Source organism: Podarcis erhardii, assembly GCF_964252035.2.
Source record: "Podarcis erhardii genome assembly, chromosome: 8".
In the NCBI taxonomy this organism is placed as follows: Eukaryota; Metazoa; Chordata; class Lepidosauria; order Squamata; family Lacertidae; genus Podarcis; species Podarcis erhardii.
In genome coordinates, this window is record NC_138499.1 from 50,337,540 (window position 1) to 50,360,068 (window position 22,529).

At 41.3% G+C, this 22,529-nt stretch overlaps 1 protein-coding gene and 1 long non-coding RNA gene across 3 annotated transcripts in view; one reads left to right on the top strand and one right to left on the bottom strand.

Moving 5' to 3' along the window:
- Positions 1-22,529, top strand: part of LOC309348275 — a 158,372-nt gene that overhangs the window by 16,491 nt on the left and 119,352 nt on the right. The gene's annotated exons all lie outside the window — the stretch shown is intronic.
- Positions 5,249-6,519, bottom strand: LOC309349221 (chromosome-associated kinesin KIF4-like; the record flags this gene model as incomplete). The annotated part of the gene is given in 4 exon segments (XM_081874969.1): positions 5,249-5,910; positions 5,913-6,328; positions 6,330-6,444; positions 6,447-6,519. Coding segments are annotated over 4 exon segments (1,266 nt in total).

Consider the following 22,529-nt stretch of genomic DNA (forward strand, 5'->3'; position numbering starts at 1 on the left):
CTTTACTTGGGAGAAGATTAATTACCTCAGAAAACAACTCTCCCCTTTAATTACTTCCTCTTCACAGGTTTGGAAACTGATGGCCAGGTTGCTTGAAGGCCTGTTCTAGGATAGCTTGAAGAATGTGGATGGCTCCTTGCTATCTTTAATATATCAAAACTTGTTTTAAGTACTGTTGCACGTCACTCCAATCTCCAAGCAATGTGAGATTTCAGGAGTACACAGGGCACTTTTCAGGGTTTGTGTTGCCTTGTGGACAATGAGGCACAGCGGAGAATAGTGTATGATATATGGTTATTTACACATATATACAACCTGAGTCTAGATGGGAGAAAGAATGCCTAGAATTACACTCCAAGAGGGCCTCTTGCTTCTCTCATAGGCACAGCAACACCTTTCCTGTTCTTCTCATGGCTTCCTGGTTGGATCCAAAACTGCCATCACATTCTGGTTTTCTCCCTTTCCTGCTTGCCAAACTGCTTGCAAAAACACAGCTATTTTTCCTTCTACCTACCTCATTGCCCACTGCAGTTTTGCCCCTCCCTCCTGAAACTATGGCCTTTTGTATTTGCTGTCTCTGGACCATAAAGAAGGCTGATCGCCGAATAATTGATACTTTTGAATTATGGTGCTGGAGGAGACTCTTGAGAGTCACATGGACTGCAAGAAGATCAAACTCATCCATTCTTAAGGAACTTACCCCTGAGTGCTCACTGGAAGGACAGATCGTGAAGCTGAGGCTCCAATACTTTGGCCACCTCATGAGAAGAGAAGACTCCCTGGAAAAGACCCTGATGCTGGGAAAGATGGAGGGCACAAGGAGAAGGGGACGACAGAGGACGAGATGGTTGGACAGTGTTCTCGAAGCTACAAACATGAGTCTGACCAAACTGCGGGAGGCAGTGGAAGACAGGAGTGCCTGATGTGCTCTGGTCCATGGGGTCACGAAGAGTCGGACACGACTAAACGACTAAACAACAACAATCAATCTGCTGTCTCTACCTCACTTAAGGGAGGGGTTTCCCCCATTTTCTGTGTGGCCTAAAGTGTCTGTTAATGGCCTTCTTAATGGGCCAATACCCATTTCTTTGTACTCTTTTTAGTGACCCATTTTTCTGATGGTAAGAGCTGTTTGACGGTGGAACAGACTTCCACAATTGGTGGTGGACTCTCCTTCCTTGTGGGCTTTTAAGCAGAGGTTAGATGGCCGCCTTTCATGGATGATCTACTTGAAATTCCTGCATTGCAGGCGGTTGGACTACATGACCACGGAATCCCTTCCAACTCTATAATTCTGTGATTCTCTCCAGGCGATTACTTCATCAGGAGGCCAGCCTAGCTTTTTTTTTAAAAAAAAAACATGGCGTACATTTTAACAATGTCTGGTAGCCCAGAATTAGAAGGAGGGATCAGAATTAGAAGGGGAATCCAGGTACCCTACAAACTTATGACAGTACTATACTGAGAATAATCTGATGACTGAATTTTGCTTAGTGTTCACTTCTATCAACACAACAAACCATCCTATTCTGAGCAATTATTTCAGTGCTTGGTTATGTTTTATCCCAGGGTGTAGGGCTTTTTCTTGGGGGGGGGGTGTTGCTAAGAAAAAGAAAGAAAGAATATTTGCCATATACAGAAGATAATCTTTTGATTTTCTATGCATTGCACATGATATAGGTAAGTCCTTGCTTCTACCCCCTTTGCAATTTAGTGACTGGCTACAGCTAGGGAAGACCTGCTTGTGGGATAGGTACTTTCCCCACTGCACACTATATGTGAAAAGGCAAGTTGCTAAACTCTAATAACCAAGATTCTGATTTATAGACTTCATTAGCAATGATTTTACACCTTCTTGCCAATCTCTTATTCTTTTTTTGAAATCCAGAACATCAAATGTTTTTGTTCTCAGGCTTTGAACTATATCTTGCCTTTTGAATTTTGACAGACTTTTTCTTTTGTGTCTTTTATTTCGCAGTTGCTCAGTTTCTTACTGACTCTGTGTAAGTTGTCACAGATGTAGACTTCAGCTTGCATGCTTGCAAAGTGAATCAGTGGCAACATCTGTTCCCCCAGAGGCATGGGTGCATCAATCCCAAACCACCCACATAGTTCTTCTACCTATGAGCGTTGGTATTTCCTGATCCAGCACTCTTTGAAGCGTATTCATTAAAAGATGCAGGGTGGGGTGGGGGAAGTTGCTGAGTTTCTGAAAGACTGTGTTTTAGATTCATGTTATTCACAAAAACTATCAAATTATATTACACTAGAGCTGCTTCATGCATAACTCTGTTCTTCACGTACATGTAGAAAACACGTGAAGATGCCCTTTTTTAGAAGCCAGCGTGTACTATGACTTTCTAACCCCTGTAACTGAGGCAACAAGGTCAAACTGCACATGATGCAGGAGTTCTGATGTTCTTTTCCTTTCACAAAATACCAACCATGCTTTCTTCCTCTGCCTCCCACTCCCTTTCAGGGCTACATTGCAGAGCAAGGGGTTCTAACCTTTTGCCTACGTGCTGATTCCCCTATTTAAATTCCCTCTGCCCCAAGCTGCTATTAGCTAGATGAGAGCCAACAGCTATGGGCCTGTACCCATAAGTATGTTTCTCTGACCCATTGCAACAAATAGCAGCTTTAAGGGGAGGGGAGGGATTTAGATTTGAAACACATTGCAAGGGATGAACGGTCGTTGTCCCCCCCCCCCCCCGGCTGAAGCCCCAGTTCAAACTGGGGCCTGCTTTTGCAAAATAAAAAATAAGTTGGAAGTTCCAGTCACAAAACTCCAGGGTCCTCTGTTGTTTGACCTCTTAAAACAGACATAGGCAAACTTGGCCCTCCAGATATTTTGAGACTACCATTCCCATCATCCCTGACCACTAGTCCTGTTAGCTAGGGGTGATGGGAGTTGTAGTCCCAACACATCTGGAGGGACGAGTTTGCCTATGCCTGTCTTAAAACATTTGCAATTTCTCACACAATAGTGTGGGTGCGGGTGTATACATTTTCGCCTAAAGAGAGAGTATCTCAACTCTCAACATGTTTTAAATGTGAAGAAACCCTCCTTGTAAGCACATAGCTGGAAGTTCATACGAATTTCGGTCCTTCACTCCTTTTTCGGTTAAAAAATAATTCATACCCATGAATTAAATATTTGCCATGCAGGCTCTCTCATTCTGGCGAAAGCATTTATTTTACTGGTCAAATTCCTTATTTTTATTTTACTTTGCTGCCTAGATCTTTGTATTTAATAAAAAACAAAACCCACCATAAACTGTAGTGCTGACCATGTTTATGTGTGCATTTTAAGCCTTCGCATTTAAAGCAGATATTTTGAGTTTTGCTACCAGCCTTTGGTGGCATCTGACATCTGGCAAATAAAACAAGGGGCTTGGGAGATGAAAGTGGAGGGGGGAGGAATCACACCATAAAAGGGGTGCTAGGAGGAAGCAGGGGGTAAGATGCTGGTGTGTAAGCAATGCTTGCAGTTGTATATTCGGGTGGGGGCAGAAAAGAAGCGCCATTAGTGCTTCAGATTGTCATTACTTTCAAAACTGGAGGTAGAGTAGACATTGTTTGTTTGCTTGTTTCATATAGTTTCGACACCACGTGAGTATTCAGGACCAGCTAGTTGGCTTGCATGCAACCCCTATAGAGGCTAAAAAAACTCTGAAGAGAAATGTGCTATTGTGATTAGAGTTTCGCATTGGATGTGGGAGGGCTAGTGTCAAGTAAAGTTCATTTGATATATTTATTTAGCAAGATGTATACATTACTTAGTAAAATTAATTATTTAATTAATACATCTCGAAGCAGTTTGCATAAAATGAACCTTATAGGGTCTTATGCAGATAAGTCCTCCTCAATGCTCATTAGATAAAGGGCAGGACAGAAAGATATCAAATGTTGTTGTTTAGTCGTTTAGTCGTGTCCGACTCTTCGTGACCCCATGGACCAGAGCACGCCAGGCACTCCTATCTTCCACTACCTCCCGCAGTTTGGTCAGACTCATGTTTGTAGCTTCGAGAACACTGTCCAACCATCTCGTCCTCTGTCGTCCCCTTCTCCTTGTGCCCTCCATCTTTCCCAGCATCAGGGTCTTTTCCAGGGAGTCTTCTCATGAGGTGGCCAAAATATTGGAGCCTCAGCTTCACGATCTGTCCTTCCAGTGAGCACTCAGGGCTGATTTCCTTAAGAATGGATACATTTGATCTTCTTGCAGTCCATGGGACTCTCAAGAGTCTCCTCCAGCACCATAATTCAAAAGCATCAAAAGATATCAAATACACAGTGCTTAAATAAGTTGAGCTCTTTGCATCTACAGTTAGGAATTTGCATATGGCAAGAATCATAGATTTAATAGTAGAGGTGACATGATACTTCACTATCAGTTTCCGCCATCAGTATCATAATGGCATAGAATTAGACGTGAGACAGGAGTGCTAGCTTGGCCCTTTCGACCATGGGTGCCCAGAGCCATGGGTGCCACGTAGCAAACATGGCCCTGGCATTGAAATTGCCTGGCCCCTTCATGGGGAATTTTGTTGGTGCTCAGGCACCCATGGCCCCAGGGAGTCAGCACCTGAAGTTATCTATACTTTCTGATACCACTGTTGTCCCATGTGGCAACTGAGCAAACCTTCTTAGTGCAATGGTAGATATTTTCCATCAGCTGGCATTCTTTCCACTTTATAAATGAGAAAATGAGTCCAGAGATGTTGACTCACTCAGGGGCGCCCCAAGACGTTAAGGTTCAGTATAATTTTTTGTAATAATGTTTTTTATTTCAACAAGGTATAAAAATAACAAAATATTTATAAAAATACATAAAATTTTATATAAAATAAGCAATCAATGATTAAAAGGCCAGGCTTCATTTTTGATGTCTACTTAGAAGATTTTTAACAGTCTTCTTTAGCCCATGTATAATTGAAGTGCTCTTGTGGGTACTGACCTCTTGCTCCAACGCCTGGGACTCTCTTGTAGGTGGTGTTCTGGAAGAAGTCTCTTCTCTGATTATTGAAGTAGGATCTTCAGGGTCCTTCAGATCTACTTGTTCTTCCCCAACTTCCCTTCGACTAGATTTTCTGAGGATTATCTCCCACACCAACTCAGATGATGAGTCTTCCTCATCTGTGATCTTAGATTGATTGGAGTCATAGGGGGACTCCAGGCTGTCTGGTACAGGGGCCTTCTGGCCACTGGCAGTCTGAACAGATGTTAATCTCTGTCTGAGGGTTTGGAGCTATTTGCAGAGCTCCTGGTTCTCCTTCAAAACCTCTCTTACGGTGTTCCTATCTTCTTCCACAATTATTTCTTGTATCTGGGTCATCTGGCCTGCTGTTTCAGTGACGTTACAGCTTGGTTTCTCCATCAGAGATTGTAAGTTTTCTGAGAGCTCACCACCAATAGACACTGGAAGGGTCTCTCCGCAAACCTGCAGCAGTGAGACCTGCAGCTGTTGGACCTGCTGCTTTAGCCTGGCAATCTCTGCTGCCCAAGGGTCCATATTCACTATCAACTTGTTCTTTATTTTTCTGACCCTATCAGCATAGCGAAGAGTATTCAAAGTGTATTTGAGGTTCAAATCTGTTGGGCTCACACATGCTTTTGCCTTCCAAGGAATTTGCAAAAGGCGTGTTAACTTGCAGTCTCTATAAGGGACAAAATTGCCCTTCCTCGTTTCCTCCCCAAGAGCGCAGATGACGTTCCGTAGGCAGAGGAGTGTTTTGTTGATGCTGATCCCTTCCCGCAGTCTAACACCTTCTGCTTTTGTATTGCTTTGCCTTTCTGAACCAGTAAGGTCTACGAAGTGCAGCTTGGAATGCAAAATGGTGTTCTTATCACTCTTGCTTTTCTGTCCAATGGTCATGGTGAAGATGGTGTGAGAGCATGATGACTGGGTTTCATGGCCATGGAAGCCACCGTTTGGCAGTTGTTTCCCCGCTCCAGGCATTGGATGATCTCTTCAGCAGACTTCACCATGTGCTCGGTTAGCCCCTCAACCTTGATGCCTCCCCTGGGATCTTCACAGATGCTGATTGAAGGTTTCTTCCTTTCCAATGGTGCCAAGAGATCTAAGATGTCGTCATTGTAGATCTCCAAATAAGAGACTTTCAGGGAAGACTGCCACTCTGACCACTCTTTCATTTCTTGGAAGAGAAGCTTTATTGCCCGAGAGATGATTCTGACAGTGGGATCGTTCTCTTTGTCAGCTGTGTAAGCCACTCCCATGGAGTATGTTTTCCCAGATCCTGCCTCACCATAAGCCAAAACCGTGGCATTATACCCTTCCAAGATGCCCATTATAAGGGGAGAAACACAGGTTCTCTTGCTCAGTAGATGGGTCAAAGACATAATCATATGTGAATGCTTTGTCAGTACCTAGAACCACCTGCTGTTCTCCAGGGACAAAAGTCAAACACATCTGGCAATTCTTAAAATGTTATTTAGAAATAAGGGGCGGCACTTCAGTGCTACCTGCACAGGGATGATCCTGGCCTCTTCCTTCAACATTTTATAATGTTATATTCCAGAGCTCACCCACACCCTCCCGTGCTGAAGAAAGTTCCAAGGTGAGCTCGCAGGATGGCGGAGGCCAGCTCTCCCCCTTGCAAAGTCCCCCATCCAGCCTGCTGGTGCGCCCTCTGGAACTCACACCCTGGTTCATCATAATTTATAAATAATTATTTTCTAGTGAAAATAAGATGATTCATCTTATTGTGTGACATCTTGAAAAATGATTATGTAACATACAACCATGCCTATTTGAATTTTTAAAAATTGTACTTTCACAGATACATAGCAGTAAAGGTGTTAGGCTATAGAAATATTCACCCAAATCCCATTTCCCAAGAACAGTCCAAACTTCTTGCTGCAGGTGATGAAAAACATGGAATGTTTTGAAGCATGAACTATTCATCTACCTAATGAAACAAACAGGAAAGAACTGAGCCTAGCAATAATGAATCTGTCATTATCCAGTTTCTAATTTTTCTAGTCTTAAGATCAGATCTCCCATTTCAGTTCGCTTTTTTTTAAAGTCCTCACAAAAATTGCTCAACATTTTAGTTACAGGTAGGTAGCCGTGTTGGTCTGCCATAATCGAAACAAAATAAAAAAAATTCCTTCCAGTAGCACCTTAGACACCAACTTAGAGATCAACATTTTAGTTCACATTTCTCTAAATTTTCTTGCATGCATTTTTGCCTAACACAAGGCATTTTTGTACATCATTTTCACAAATATGTTCCTTTTTGCATACATCTCTCCACTATACATATTTTTGCATTTTTGTTGTTGGAGAATTGCATCGGAAAATTGGGAAATTTGTGCAAATTTCAAAGGACAACTATTTCACTTGTCTATTGTTTTAGGAAGTGCAAAGTAGCTAGATTTATATTAAAATGTGAAGTAAATTTAATTTCTCCCTCATCCATAGTCTTGAGAGGGACATTTGAAATCAATGCAAGAAAGAGAACAGCTCGATTGCTACAAGTAGCCAAAGGTTGTTGTGTGTGTGTGTGTGTGTGTGTGTGAGAGAGAGAGAGAGAGAGAGAGAGAGAGCGCGCGCGCGCAATTTGATGACAGGCTGGTTATCATAATAATGAGGGTTAAAAAAGTTTTTGCCTGATTTTACTTATGTATTTAAAATATGTATATACGACTTTTGAGGGTATGCTCTTTCAAGGCAGCTTTTAAGTAAAATAGAGCAGTACAATTACACACACACACACTCATTGCTAAAAGACGAAAAGATCAGCAACTTGCAAAACAGGAAAGCATTCCAAAATTACTAAAATTTGATCAAAGCCATCAGCAAAAGCAGACCAGTAATAAGTTTGGGAAACCCTTCAGGGGAAAGTCCATCTTAAAAAAGGTGAGTCTTCAGATCTTTCCAAAAGATCTGCGATGTTATGCTCTGGCAGAGTCCAAGAGGAATGAATTCCAAAGCCACTTGGCAGATGCACAAAATTGTGAGCCGCTTTGAGCTCAATATTTGTAGTTGGAAAAGCAAAATAGAAATATTATATCAAATAAAAAATGCTCTCTGCTTTCAACTTGCCCGTTTGAATGGTCCTGAACGGAATGGAAGATGTGCACAGCAGAATTAGGCTCTTGTGCTGTGTTCCTCAAAATTTAGTGGCACTTGCACTGTATGGGAAAACCAACCGGAAGACTAATTGTATATCAAGGAGGCAGTGATTCTAACATAGTTACCCTTCTTGCCTCTGTTCCTTCCCCCTCCCTGGCAGCTGTTAAGTTTTTGAAGGTGTGAGAACCTTCTCTGATGTCCTACCTAATCAGTTGGGAGAAGGTGAAGCCCCCCACACAGCTGCCTTAATCAGTCTGGGAGATTAGTGCTGGGAACCTTCTTTAATGTTGGAAATTGTTGTTGGAGGGTGGGGCATTGAAAGGAGGTGGTTATCTATAAAATCAAATGGTTTGGAGAGGGCGATTTAGAAGCTCATGCACTGACTGATTGGCTGCAGGGCCCTGCAATCTAGGCTACTTGCAGGAGTCACTTTGCCACTTTTTCGGGCTCCCAAGTGCATGTCCTGGTATGTATATATATTGCTTGCTATTTAGGAATAAAACCTTCTCAGTCATGTTTCATATTGCTTCTGAATCCCTAACAAAAGAACCACCTTGCATTTGGTAAGACATGCCCATGTGAATCTTCCACTTTATTGTTTCCTATAAACATAATTTAACAAATTGGCCCCTAGACTATGTTTCATTTTTATTCATTCATTCATACAAAATATATTTGATAATATTTTTTTCTGAACAGGTAGTAGCAAATCTGTAAATATATGTCTGCCACCACTGATAAAAAATGCTTTTAAAATTCTTTCCAGAACATGAGGAAAGGCAAGTGCGAAGCAGGATATCCTTAGCACAACACTCATTCTAACGGATATGGAAAGAGCCTTTGTTTATAATGGTTAAAAACACCAGTTTATGTTAGCTGGGGAAACAATGGTATCACAGAAAGCTACTGATTGTGAAGTATTTCTTTTATTGACATAGTTACCGTAAGTTCAGTGCTCTTCACTTTGAATCACAGAAGTGATTTGTGGAACATACATACATAGGCTAACATACATAGGCAAAGTGAAACTAGCCCAGTTCAGACATAACTGGAAACCATGGCTTCCCCTATGTGAATGAGCTGCTGTGAGCTTTGGGCTTGCATCGTCATCCCTTCCCTCTCCTTTTTCGTGATCAGAAGTGTCTGCTTTTGATTTTTAAGTAACCACCATTCCCTCAGGTGTCTCATCTTAAGACTGGGCAATAAACTACTGTTTGTTTTTACTAATGCAGCCTTTGTACTTCCATCTACTTAAGAGCAAGCACCATTAAACACAATGTGATTTTTTTCTGAGTCAACATGCATAAAATCAAGCAGGCTAGCCTATTTTCCCATATCATACTGTACTGTTGTTCATGAGTCGAGTCGTTTGCAAAGTATTCCTCTGCCTTCATACATTGCTGACTTACATGCTCATTGTGGAACTTTACACTCTTCCTTGTTATACAAATGATACAGATATGTTCCCATCTGATTTCCTTACTTGTGTTTTTGGAGGCAGATAAAAAAGTGTGATCTTTGAGAAAGGAGGAGGAGGAGAAATGTTTGTAGCTGTCTATTTTCCTTGGCTTGGCAGTGACAGGGAGAAGCTGTTAACATTATTTTGACTACGTTGTGCTGAGAAACCATTTGGCAAAAAGCCTCAGAAATGGGAAAAGAGTTTTCCAGCACTTTCATGCACTCTGTTCTGCAGTGGAGCTTGCCTTGCTAGCTTTTTAAAAAAGAAGAGGAGGAGGAAGAGGAGAGATTATTGAGTACTTCAAAGTCAGGAAATGATAGCTTTACAGTTGCTCATGCAATCTTAATTTAGCTCGCTTTCTGGTCTCTCCTGCGCAGCAACCTGCTGGTTGTCGGCAGGAATGAAGTGCTCTGTAAGCAAGAGTTAATCTTCAAAATCAATCAGCATAAAGGAAAACTGAACCAGCTGGAAAGAGCAGCACAGTAACCAAGCGATACTGTCCTGCAATTTTCGCATTTGCTAGACATGGTAAATAGTTAAGAAGGCAGTAACATCTCCTTTCCTCATCCCTCTTTTCCCAGCACCCCTGTTATTGAAAGTCATCAAGGGAAGAGAGACAATCTTGGAACATTGGTCTAAAAGAATAGTATTTCTACTTCTGTGTAGAACTTGTTTGCATTTCAATCCCCCTTTCAGCTATAACCATTCAATTATATATGAAACAGCCAAAAAACAGCTACATTAATTTTGTTGCAAACAAGGTGCATGGTAGGGTTGCCATACGTCTGGAATTTCTCGGACATATCCAGAATACTGCAGTCAGTAGCAGTGTCCGGGTGGAAATTGGGGAAATCTCTGGGGAAATCCGAACATATGATGGCCCATGTCAGCAGTGTCATTTTTGCCAATGTTCCAGAAAAATATCACAAAAGTGACAAAGCTCAACAACTTTTCTGATCGGATTTTTGCTGTGTCAACCCTAATTTACTAGCACACAAATAACACACGTCATTAAATAAAATGAGTCAATCCAAACCCCTGTTAAATGTGCACTCAAAACCACTACGAGATTGTCATTAACAAATGTTAGCCCTTTATGAAAACATTTCTTTTTCCTCAAAGATGTTCCATTTTATGTGTACAATTGCCTAAACTGTGGAACTTAAGCATTTACAAGTCTTCATATTATTATTACATTTGAATCTGGGTGAAAGTAGTGAAGTGATCTGTTACAAGGTTTCAGTTCTCTTTATGTGTAAAGAGTGAAATGCAAACTTCCTTCCATTTTTTAATCGACCTTTTCACTATGCTGTGACCAAGACCTGCTGGTTGGCTGCAGGGTCCACTACACTGCACCACAATGCCAGTCATTCCTGGTTATCAGCAAACAACCAGAGAAAAGGCAGTAAGGCAAGGTTTAATACAGGCATAGGCCCTATAAATGTTTTGGGACTACAACTCTCATCATCTCTAGCTAACAGGACCAGTGGTCAGGGATGATGGGCGTAGTAGTCCCAAAACATCCGGAGGGCCGAGTTTGCCTATGCCTGGTTTAATAGGTTCCCTTGAGCTATGGTTACCAGATTTTTTTTCAGTGAATCCGGGGACACTTTTTTTATATAAAAAAAAAGCTGAATAGCAACAAGGAGCCAGTAGTAGTGAGGCCCAAGCACATTTTCTTTATTTCATTTGTATCCATGCTAGGGGGAAAAAATAATTTTGTCAAGTTAAGTGGTTAAGGCAAAAACAAAACAGAATGTTTTAAGAAAAATCAAGATGCCAGTTTCACAAAAAGTACTGCCTACCCCCTCCCACTCAGCCGCCCTACAGCTGGGGGGAGGCCGTGGGCGGACTGCTTGGAGCAGTGGAGGCTTGGGAGTCGCGGGTGGGCGGCCGTTGCCCAGGAGGGGAGCAAGGCACGTGCGTTCTCTGCCGGGCAAGGTGCAAAGCCCTTCTTTTGCACTCTTCGACACACCTCTGCCTCTTCCTGCGCAAAAGTTATCTTTCCACCCCTCGAGCTGCATATTACTCCAGGAGAGCAGGGTGTGTGGACCAGGTGAATCTGTACTGCCGGGCATCCCCGGTTCCCCTTCAGTAGTGGCAGCGGCAACGGCAGTCAGCAGCCCGGAGCCAGCCTAGTAGCACAGTTAGCTTTGGCTGGCTTCAGGAGCTGCTTGCTGCCGTGGCACCCGCAATTTTTTCTTGCAGGAAGTCCCCATATGGTATGTTGCACAACTGTGCCTTGAGTGGTGCAATTTCCACAGCAAGCAACTTGGGCTCACTTTGCATCTTTCCAGTTGGGTGAAAAATAGGTCCATGGCTGAAATGGCAAACTCAACTGGTTAGTGACCTAAGTAAATAAATAATGTTCGGGAAACGTAAGGCTATGTGTCGCCTTAAGAGTACTGGCTAAGACCCTGGGCCAATGATGGGGCAGAAGGGCAAATTCGCCCGCAGCCTCAAGCTCAAAGGGAGCCTCAAATACAGACAATTTCTTCCTTTAGTTTTGTTAAATCAGGTCTATTTACATACCGTCTCAACTTAGGGCTCCAAATTTAAGCAAATGAGACACTTGATTTGGAAAAGGCAATAATTAGTGCATGTGCACAAAAGAAGGCTAGAAAATTATTTTTAAAAAACCACACAAAAACCAGTATGTCTCATGTTCTTTGGGAGGCCTTTGGGAGTGCGTGTGTGCCAGTAGATACCACATTGATAACCTCTGTCACAGCCAATGACAGTAAGCATAATGCCAATAAAAAGAACTAGGATATGGGGAGGACAGCAGAAGGTCTCTATTGTATTTACATACAGCCTTGTTTTGCACAGTGTCCCACAGTGAAGCTATGAGAGTCAAAGTGCTCAGGGACATATTCAGAACGATGGCAATGCTAAGCGCCTTGGTAACAGACCCTGAAGTCTCCTGGCATTCATATATAGAAGCTACACATGAAGAAGAGGGAAGCAAGACTGTGCCAATAGCCATACACAATCTCTATAAGCATGATCCTACTGACCCCTTCTTCTCTTGTAGCTTTTATGTAAGAGAATGCCTTAATAACATTTTAATTGATGCTGAGAGTAACAACTTGACTTTACTTCAGGAAAAGCAGGCAGCAGGCAGTCAGGTAGGTAACATTCACCTTCCTACTGTGTTAAAAAGGTAAAGGTACCCCTGCCCGTACGGGCCAGTCTTGACAGACTCTGGGGTTGGTGCGCCCATCTCACTCAAGAGGCCGGGGGCCAGCGCTGTCCGGAGACACTTCCGGGTCACGTGGCCAAAGATCCTGTAATTTAGCCTTTTGGAGCAGGCCTGGTCCTGGAGCACATTTAGCCCTCTGGTGACAGCTTCCTTGTATGTCACTCCCTAATTCGGGCAGCCTATTCTGGTGAATTTCAAGAACCATATTCAGTTGACTGGAGAAGATGATTTTTTTAAAAAAAAATATTATTGTTTAAGAGACTTTTTTCACCTGAGAAAAGGGTTAAGAAAAATATGTTAGCTGCTCTTGAAATCTCAACCACAACATCTCATCGCACCATGAAAGCACTCTTGTTTCTTCCCTCTACTCCTCCTGAACTTCAAACACTCCAGTAATCCCTTTGACCTCCAAAGGTCAGTGACATATAAAAGTATCTTTCTTTTGGTGTAAGATGACATTAATTATCCTTCCATAGCCTCTATATTCTACACATACCCTTTAAATCCTCCCGTGAAATATAAATATGAATATTTTTCCTAGAATTATCTGGAAAGCCCTTTCAGTGTAATAAATGTTGCATGGGTAAAACTGAGCCATTAATTTCCAATGTACGTATTTCAAAGCTATAATACCACAACAGTTGAATTCGATATTAATACTACACAAATCATGAAAGTACATCAGCCACGAGTTTTTACACCAACTGATGTCAAAGCTAATATATACATTTCTAGATACACTACAAAATATACAAAATGTATTTGAGATTCTGGCTTTATTTTCAGGGACACTAGTGTTTGCAGAACTTGCTTCTAAATAAGGATCAAGAACAGTTTCATTTATATATGAATGACCAATAGAGATGGCCAATAACTTTTCTTTAAGACTAGAAAATGTCATGGCAGAGGTCAGAAATGTCAAGGGCTCCTTTATATGCAAGCTGAAGTAGGAATTTTGACAGGTGCAGCTTGACTGAAATTTGATTTATATACTGGTAGATCATCTTGTGATTTCTTCTCTTGCTCTCCTTAATTTAACTGTGGGATACTTTACTTGGGGGAAAGTATCATATCACATAAAGGCAGTGAAGAAAATAAAAGTATTCAGTTGATTCAATACATGATTTAAGGAATAACTGAAGTAAAATTATATGTCCATAGTATAATATTTTGGAGTTATACATCAGGTTTAAAAGACAGAAAGTTGGAAGTTAGGATGAGTGGTATTATTACTTTTTATGAGATGTTCCTTCAGCAAGATGGTCTAGCTATGGTAATTTAAATAAAATGCTACCCGGTGTTTTTAGTTAAGCATGTGATTCTACTAACCAACTTACATTCTACAAGTACTGTATCACAGAACCTGTAATGATAGTAAGCATGAGACTAGGCAGAAAGCATTTTTTCTTCCTTGGCAGGCAAAAAAAACGTGAGCAGCCAGATCAAAGCACAGCTCTGTGCAAAACATCAACACCTTTGCAAATGAATATGAAAGGACTTTTGCTAAAATACAAATCCAAGATTATGCAAGCAACCTCCCATTCATTTGCAAGCAAGATAAGGAGGAGATGCCTAGATTAAAATGTACAAAGGGGTTTTTATGTTCACCTATTTGTAATCTGAAGTCCATAGAGATTTGGAGTTTTCAGTTACCAATACTGAGAAATAAAATGCTTATTAAGATTTTTCCATTAAGAGGGATATTCAACCTTCTCTTCAATTTTCTGCATCACATTTAATGTCCTAAAGTTAGGCCTGTCCTTTATTGGATCTCCTGAACCATCATATATTTTTTTTAAAGAAAAAGTGGCATTAAAACCATTTTTGAAAAAATGTGAAACTAATACAAATTATTTTCTATCCAGTCAACTACTAACATGACAAAGCTAGGGCTGTCATATAGCTTCTTAAATTCTTGTTACTGACCTTGGCTGCAATTCTCAAACCTTGCTTTGAATTAACCTACTTTGGAAACTATTGTGTGAGAATTGTGCCCTCAAAATACCATGTTGCATTCCAAGCCCCATTCTTTTCACTAACAAAATATAGGGTGGTTGTTTGTGCATTTTGTAAAAAGACATTATAGAATTTCTCTAATAGGATTTACACGTTTTGTATGACTTCAGAGAAAATGTTGCCATTTCCTTTAGAGAAAATGATGCTTGAAAGGATGCTGGAGGAAGCTTAAAATGAAAATTAGGGGTTCAGTCTGAATGTGATCTCTTCTTTTTTCCTTCAAAAAAGAAACCTCATTCTTAGTGTCTTGCAACAGTGGTACAACAGGATCACTGGATGCATAGTTTTAATTTTCAGATTAAAAGAACACAATACTAGCTCAATGGGCCCACCCCATTTCCTGTTAATCCCTTGCCACACAGATCTATTGTCCCACTTGAACACACTACAAATGAGGAATAAGCCCTCTCCCTTGAGCTACTTTATTTAAACAGGCTGAGGTGGGGGGGGGGGAGAGAGATTCCATAGCAACCCTACAATAGTTTTTCACTTAGCCTGGACTTGTAGTGCTAGTGACTGCAACAGATCTGTATAGTTCAAATATTACAATGCATATGAAGAAAAGAGCAGTTGAAACATTGGATGTAGACTATAACATGATTAGCAGCACACAACTAATCAACATCACACCTGTCCTGTATCCCTTCCAGTAAGACCTAAGGTTGTACATACCTTTGAAAGCTGATAATGGCACTTGATATTTGCCGGATAGCACAGAAATAAGATTGATATGCACCAGTACTTGAAGTGCACAGACCATGGAAATTATTTATTTTACTTCTAACAGTTAGGTCCCACAACACGAAATAGTGTTCTCACGGTAAAGCCAAGTATCATAATTGGGCTATGACAGCACAACAAAAATTGAACCTGGAGAATATTAAATGAACAGCCCTCCAGTTGTTGTTCAGAGATTCCCCAACAGCAATTTTTAACACAAGGTGGTGATTTAGATCTAATGTAGCTGTAGTGGCTAAATGACAGAGCTGCAAACTAGGAGGCTGTTGGTTCAAAGCTTGTTCACCAACACAAATTCACTATTTGGTCCTAGAGGAGCCACTCTTCACCAGTCTCAGTTTCCATTATGGGTGATGCTACTCAAGCCTCATCAAAGGGTTGTTGTAAGGTTACTGTGGTTGTATGCATATAGATTCTTTCACACTTCAAGCACGGTGGACCAGTGGCCACAAGGCAACACAAGCCTGCTGTCCACTGTATAAACATTCAGTGGAATGTAGGACATAGTAAGTTGCCTCAGACCATTCGTCCAATTAGTGCAGGGGTGTATGCACTGAATAGCAGCAAGTCCCCAGGGTTTCAGAATGGCATCTCTCCTAGCCCCTTCTCAGAGGTGCTAGAAAATGAACCTGACTCTTCCTGCCTCCAAAGCGGATACTGTGCTACTTAGCTACAGCACACCCCTGAACTTTGTGAAGGGGGCTGATATACACCATAATAACAGAGTATACAACAATATTTTTAGTGCAAAAGGAAGAATTATTCAAGAAGATTTAGCTGAACTTAGATCCCCTTCAGATCAACAGCTGACTTTTCACATTGATTCCAATAGTACCTAAGTTCTACTAAGTTTTTTGGGATGTGAATATGTGAAACAATATTATGAATATATTGTAACAGTGCAGTTTTGTTTTTTGAATTCTGTATTAAATTCTTGTGCCTTGGGAAATGACTGGAGATTGGTTTTAAAAAAGAGTACTGATTCTTTCTTGGATGAATCAGCAGATTGCCTTGAGGAGAGTTCATGCATCTATGACTTATTATTACAATGTAATTCCAAAACAGCTGAAATGTCCTAGTCTGGTGTCGAGTGAAGAGGAAATGTGAGGACCACACATGGGATTTTGGTGTTTAAATAATTGCCCAATAATATTGTCATTTATTATCTAGCTTATTTGGAATATATTTACACACACACACACACACATATATATATACCATGTCCTAATAGAATTACTGCCTCTACAAAAACATATTCAGATATCTTTAATCTAGATTTCCTTCTTATGAACTAGCAAGCCTTTGTTTAAACCAAATCTATACCATTAAGGACCTCAGAGGTAGCCTGCCATTCAGTAGCCATTCTTGCAAACCTCTGGCATATGAAAGAAGGAGTTGTTGAGAAATTGTGGTTCCATGTAGACATCAAAGACTTCAGTTTTTTGCCATTGTCAGTTTGGCTTTGAAGCAGCCCTCAAGTCCATTGTTCTCAAGAGGAAACTCCAAACCCAAAGTTTAAACATTAAGTGGAAGGAAATACAACTGACATAGCCTTCAAACTTCAAGAAACCTGAGAGACTAATGACATGTTACACTTGAACACAGTACCCTGATGCCCCCTTTTAAAAGCAGAAGTGCTTCAGGGAGGGAAATGAAACTGGCAAGGGAGGAAGGTGGTATTTTACCCTTTTCTCACCTCATGTTTTCCCCATACCAAATTGTCCCCAAGTGACTTTTCAAATTTATCTTTTCCCTAGCTGAAGATGTATTTAGATGTTTTCAATCAAATAATTTATTTATTTATTTATTTTATTACATATTTTAATATGGAACTATTCAATGGGGACTCAAACTATGCAAGTGAAGTAAACCTTTGAGCTTTTACTGTATGTGAGGAAAAAGCTAGTACAATGGGACCTCGGTTTAAGAACAGTCCTGTTTATGAACGATTTGGTTTACAAGCTCCGCAAAACTGGAAGTAGTGTCCCGGTTTGCAAACTTTACCTCGGTCTAAGAATGGAATCCGAAAGGGTAGAATGGTACCGGCGGTGAGAGGCCTCATTAGGGAAAGCGTGCCTTGGTTTAAGAATGGTTTCGGTTTAAGAACGGACTTCCAGAACGGATTAAGTTCATAAACCGAGGTAACACTGTAGACTGGCTGTTTGCTTTGACCAGTAATTAGCCAGGATGGGCTGCTGGTGGGCCTTACAAGTGGATGCCTGAATAGCTAATAAACCTCAGAGGGAGGCATGGTAAGGTGGCAGAAGAGAGAAGGCAGAGGTTGTCTTGGGTGGGTGAGCAGGAGAGGAGGGCAGAAAAGAGAAAATAGTTGGTGGAGAGTGTTAGGCGCCTACCAACAACACCTCATGATGGTGGTCTGGTGGGAAGATAGACTAGGGAGTGTAGCCTGCTCCTGAATGGAGCAAGGAACAATGGGGATAGTTCTAATCTAGGCTACTGTAGCTCAGTGTACTTGGTTTGACTTGGAGCAAGGGTTTTATTTCCCCACTACACACACTTCCCAATTGGTGGGCTCTAGAAGAAGTGGGATGTGGCATGTAGGAAAGAGGGACCCTGGGCCACTAGGATCCCATGGGGATCTCTAACTGTATCAGAATTGTGGGAAACACTTGGAAATCCTGTGATGGGGACATAGGAAGCTTCCTCAAATCAGGGCATTGGGAAAACTGATGCGTTGGTTTTTTTACCTTACAGCATCAGAGCTTTCACACAGCAGTGTACTGATCTGGCTGTGATCTAACTCTGCTGTACCATTTAGTCCTGAATTAAATCAGTTTGGTTTGGTTGATTATTTATTTGGATCCTGGTTCTACTTTGAGCTGCTCGGACATGTCTTTCTTGCCCCAAATAATATGGTTATGCCTTCCCATTCTGGAGCAGCGGGGGGACGGGGACCAAACAATCCTGAATTAAGGGCCTTCCTCGGCTGCTGTGCACATTTTGCACCCACCTTCTCAAAAGATTCTAGTTTGCTGCTATATTGTTTGCATTATCACATGGGATTAAATTACTTTTCATCCTTGCCTCCCCTTTGTCACCATGCTGAGAAGAAAAGTAGCTGCTTTCCCTTTTGAAATGGGCATTCTGTTGTGATGAACAGAAATCAGTGGTTTTATTTTTAGTATGGCTGGCACAACCTGAAGACCAATTGTGAGAAGTGGCAAATGAGTGGGGGGAAATAGGAAATGCTCTGAAAACATGCTGCAAAGTACACTGGCATAATTTTATTTTAATGTGATAAAGTGTTCGTGTGTGTGTGTGTGTGTGTGTGTGTGTGTGTAAAACCAACATAAAGTTGGTTAGTCCTGATTCGTATCTTATACACAAGACCAGTAAAAGCAGATGAGTCTTACCAGTACTTTGGAAAGGGAGTGCCTAGAAGGCTATTGATGGGGATTTGGGGATTTCCTTAAAAAAGGCTCAACAATTTTCGAGGTGTCCTGGTTTTTACTTCTTGAAATATGGCAAGCCTAGACTAGATGGGCCATTGGCCTGACTCAGCTGGCTCCTTCAATTCTGTTTTTGCACAACAGTTCTCTTTACTCTGTTTGGCACCTTAGCAAACAAGTTGGATAAGGGAGTGATCCTGAATAAGCCAGACATACCTGCACCTGTTGTGTAGTCTGCAAAGGCAGCACCCTGTCTTCATTGGTCCTAAAGACCACCTGTCAGCTATGTGGACTTGTGGACCCATTTGCCCTGTGGGCATCAAGTAAACGCCATTAGTTAATCTAAGAGGCTTTGAATAAGAGGTGATGAGAGCAGCTCACATGGTTTTCCAGAATGCCCACAATCATATTCTAGTAATCAATGCCTGGTAATGAATGTGGGTGAAATATTTAGGTACACGCCCTATTTGTTCCTCCCACTTTCATCACCAGACAGAGTCCTCTGTCTTCATTCTGCAGAACCAAATGCTGATGAATAAACTTGTGGGATTCAGTGAAACTTCAAAAATAAAATAAAATAGGGTGTTGTTGTTTTCTACCTGCATGTACAAACGTCTACAAAATCCAAATCTTTGTGGTGAACAAATTCACTTTGGTCTTAACTATTCCCTAATTCACCTGCTTTCTTTATGCTCCCTTTTTAGTAATAAATTACAGTTTATGTTCTGAGAGAGATTAGTTTTGCATTCCCAGCTCAGTACACTTTTATTGACTCAAGGCTACATGTTTAAAAGGAACACGTGTTCCTTCTGCTTTGTTTTTTGGTACATATCAGCTCAGATGGAGCATCTGGTATTCAATGAAGCCCTTCTTCATACACAGTTTTCCAGCTGTGTGGACTAAGGCCCAAGAACGTCAAGTATGTAGCCTAAAACCATACAATGAACCGGTAGTTCATTTTGGGATTAGAATCCTGACCTGCTTGGCTTCGAATAGTTTCTGTCTGCTTAAATATTGGAATCACATTTAGAACGATAGGTTTATGTTTTATTTGTATTATGGCTTATAGCAGGTGGGCATTCCAAGCCAGCTTTTTTCTTTCTTTGTTTTAGGCTTCGTTGAGATTCATACTTGCACAGCCAAACCTCATAGTTCTTCAGTAAGCATAGCTAGTTACTTTGAGAGAGTTTCCCTGATGATAAATCAGTTTTACAGATCCTGTTTTTACATTCTGTAATAGATTGCTCTCACTACATTTCCACGGTCCCTGGGGAGACAGAAAGGGTGAGTGGCAGCAGAAAGGGTGAGTGGCAGCAGCAGTTGTGTGATTGTCTCTTTTGGTGGCAGGGAACAACTTTTTTAGTCTTCTCCTAAAACCTGCTCTGTCAGTGCTTAGAAACAAGCATATTAATAGTTGCAGTCACTGAGTGATAAATATGGCCATGTGTGCACATTATTACTCTGAGGGCAGGATGCTGAAAGAAAAGACTCCTTATAAAGAATAATTGGGACACCATGAGTAACACTGAAAAGGGCTACCTATGTGGATCATTGTCATCAGACTGAGAGTCCCCATGCCTCCACCAGTGGTCCCACACAGTATCACACATGCTATAGAGCCTCTGAGTATGATGGTTTTAAGCTTTATGGTTGAGTTAGAGATTTATTTATTTATTGTTACTTATAACAGTTACAGTATTTTAAACCTATCTTCACCTCTATAACAAGGTGGCTAACAATTATCATAACCCCCCCTCCCAACAATAGACTGAAGATTGAAAAGTACAGTAAATCTTAAGTTACAGTATAATTTGAAACAGAAGAAAAGGTATGGGCCAGATTCAGCTGACCCAGGGCACCAGCGGAAGTCAGAGCAAGGACTCCCACTAGCACACAGTGACTTCCCCCTCTGCTTCCTTGCATACCCCTCACACCCAAAATCTACTGGAGGGTCAGGAGAACCACCTAGAACAGTATATGGAGGAGGATATGGGAGATGGTTCCATCAGCACAAGTATTTTTGTTTGTTGCTAGGCAGAACAATTGTATTAGCCCAAAGTTGAATTACATGCAGTGGCTCTCCTTCCAAAGGCAGCATCTAAAAATACCTGCTGGAAAAACATTCCTGTGGTATTTGAATAAAATGCTTACTGGCCTCCTGTCTGTCATCCTAAGCACACTTAGGCCCACTTCTCATGAAGCAGCCACCATGTAAAGGCCCATTGAAATTGCATCCACAGATCTGTAGGCAGCAACTTGCTGTGTAGACTGCACAGTTGTCATGTGCCCTGCTTTAAGGAAGGCAGACCTCTAATCTAAAACAGAAAATGTGTCATCTTGAAGAGCTGCCTGGTCTAAGTCTGCTTTAAAGACAGAAAGCCAAAACAAAGAAGTACAGCAGCCTTAAAGAAAGGAGAGCATGGCTGGACTTTTCTGTAGGTGCAGGAAGTTAAGGAAGTTGTCTGCTGTGTCCATAGCAACTGTTCCATTGCAAAAAAAACTTTTTTTGGAACTTAACTCCTTTTACTTTTAAATGAACCAGTACAAGGTATGATTTTTCAAAATGGAAGGACTTCTGCAAAACCCAAAATTGCTGTGTGCACCAGTCTTAGGTGCTCGGTAGTCATGATCCCCTTTCCCATGTGTCAATTAAAACCCCAATGGGGGGGGGGGCGTCATGAAGTAACACTCCCCACCGGGCTCTTTCAGATCAGGAAACACAGGCAGCTGGTTAGGCTGCAGAGTGTTGAACAAAGGTTTAATGGGAAGAAATACATTTGTTATTCATGGCTGCCACACAACAATAAAATAAGCCACATGCAATAAAACTGTGAAGAAATGCTTAAGTGTTCTGTAAATGAGACAGAAAAAATGGAAGCTTTTTTTTGCAGGTGAATAAATTGGAGGACAGATTTCAGCACAGCACTAGCTGAAACAGTTAACCCCAGTTGTTTTGTTCAACCTGGTCTATGTTCAGTCTGCTCATCTAGGATTAAATCCCAGATATACTTGTTTTTCTTTTTCCAGATCTGGCGTAACCAACTATGTATTTGGGAGCTTCATTATCTGTATTTAGCCCAGAAAGTGCTTGCTAGGAAAGTTGCTTTAATGTCTTTAGCGCCTGACTGCCTGTGATTCACACTTAAACAGCTTAAGCTGCACCAGTCTTTTATTATTTTCTCACCTGAATTTCTTTAAAAACAAAATTTGTTTTCATGTTGGGCACTGGGCAATGCTAAACTTGTAGAAATGTAAGCCTGTTGATTCAGGCAAATGAGCTATATCCATTTGTGTTTTAAGGCTCAGCCTTCCTAGAACAAATTGCACTCTGAACAAGGTGCTTTTTGGCAGCACCCTCCATTTGTTCTTCTTTTGAATACCCTATTTTTCCTTGCGTTTGTAGCCCATTGCATGACATGTGCATGATTTACCCCTCTCGTGTAAGATGATACATTTGCATGCTATGACCTGTAAATCTGCATTTATTAATGGCATGTGAACTGTTTGTGCTATTTGTTTCAGCTGTTAAGTGGTTAGTTGAATAGATAGCCCTCCATGAGCCTGGTACCCCACAGGCCTGATACGCCAGACACTTGCCTGCTCCTA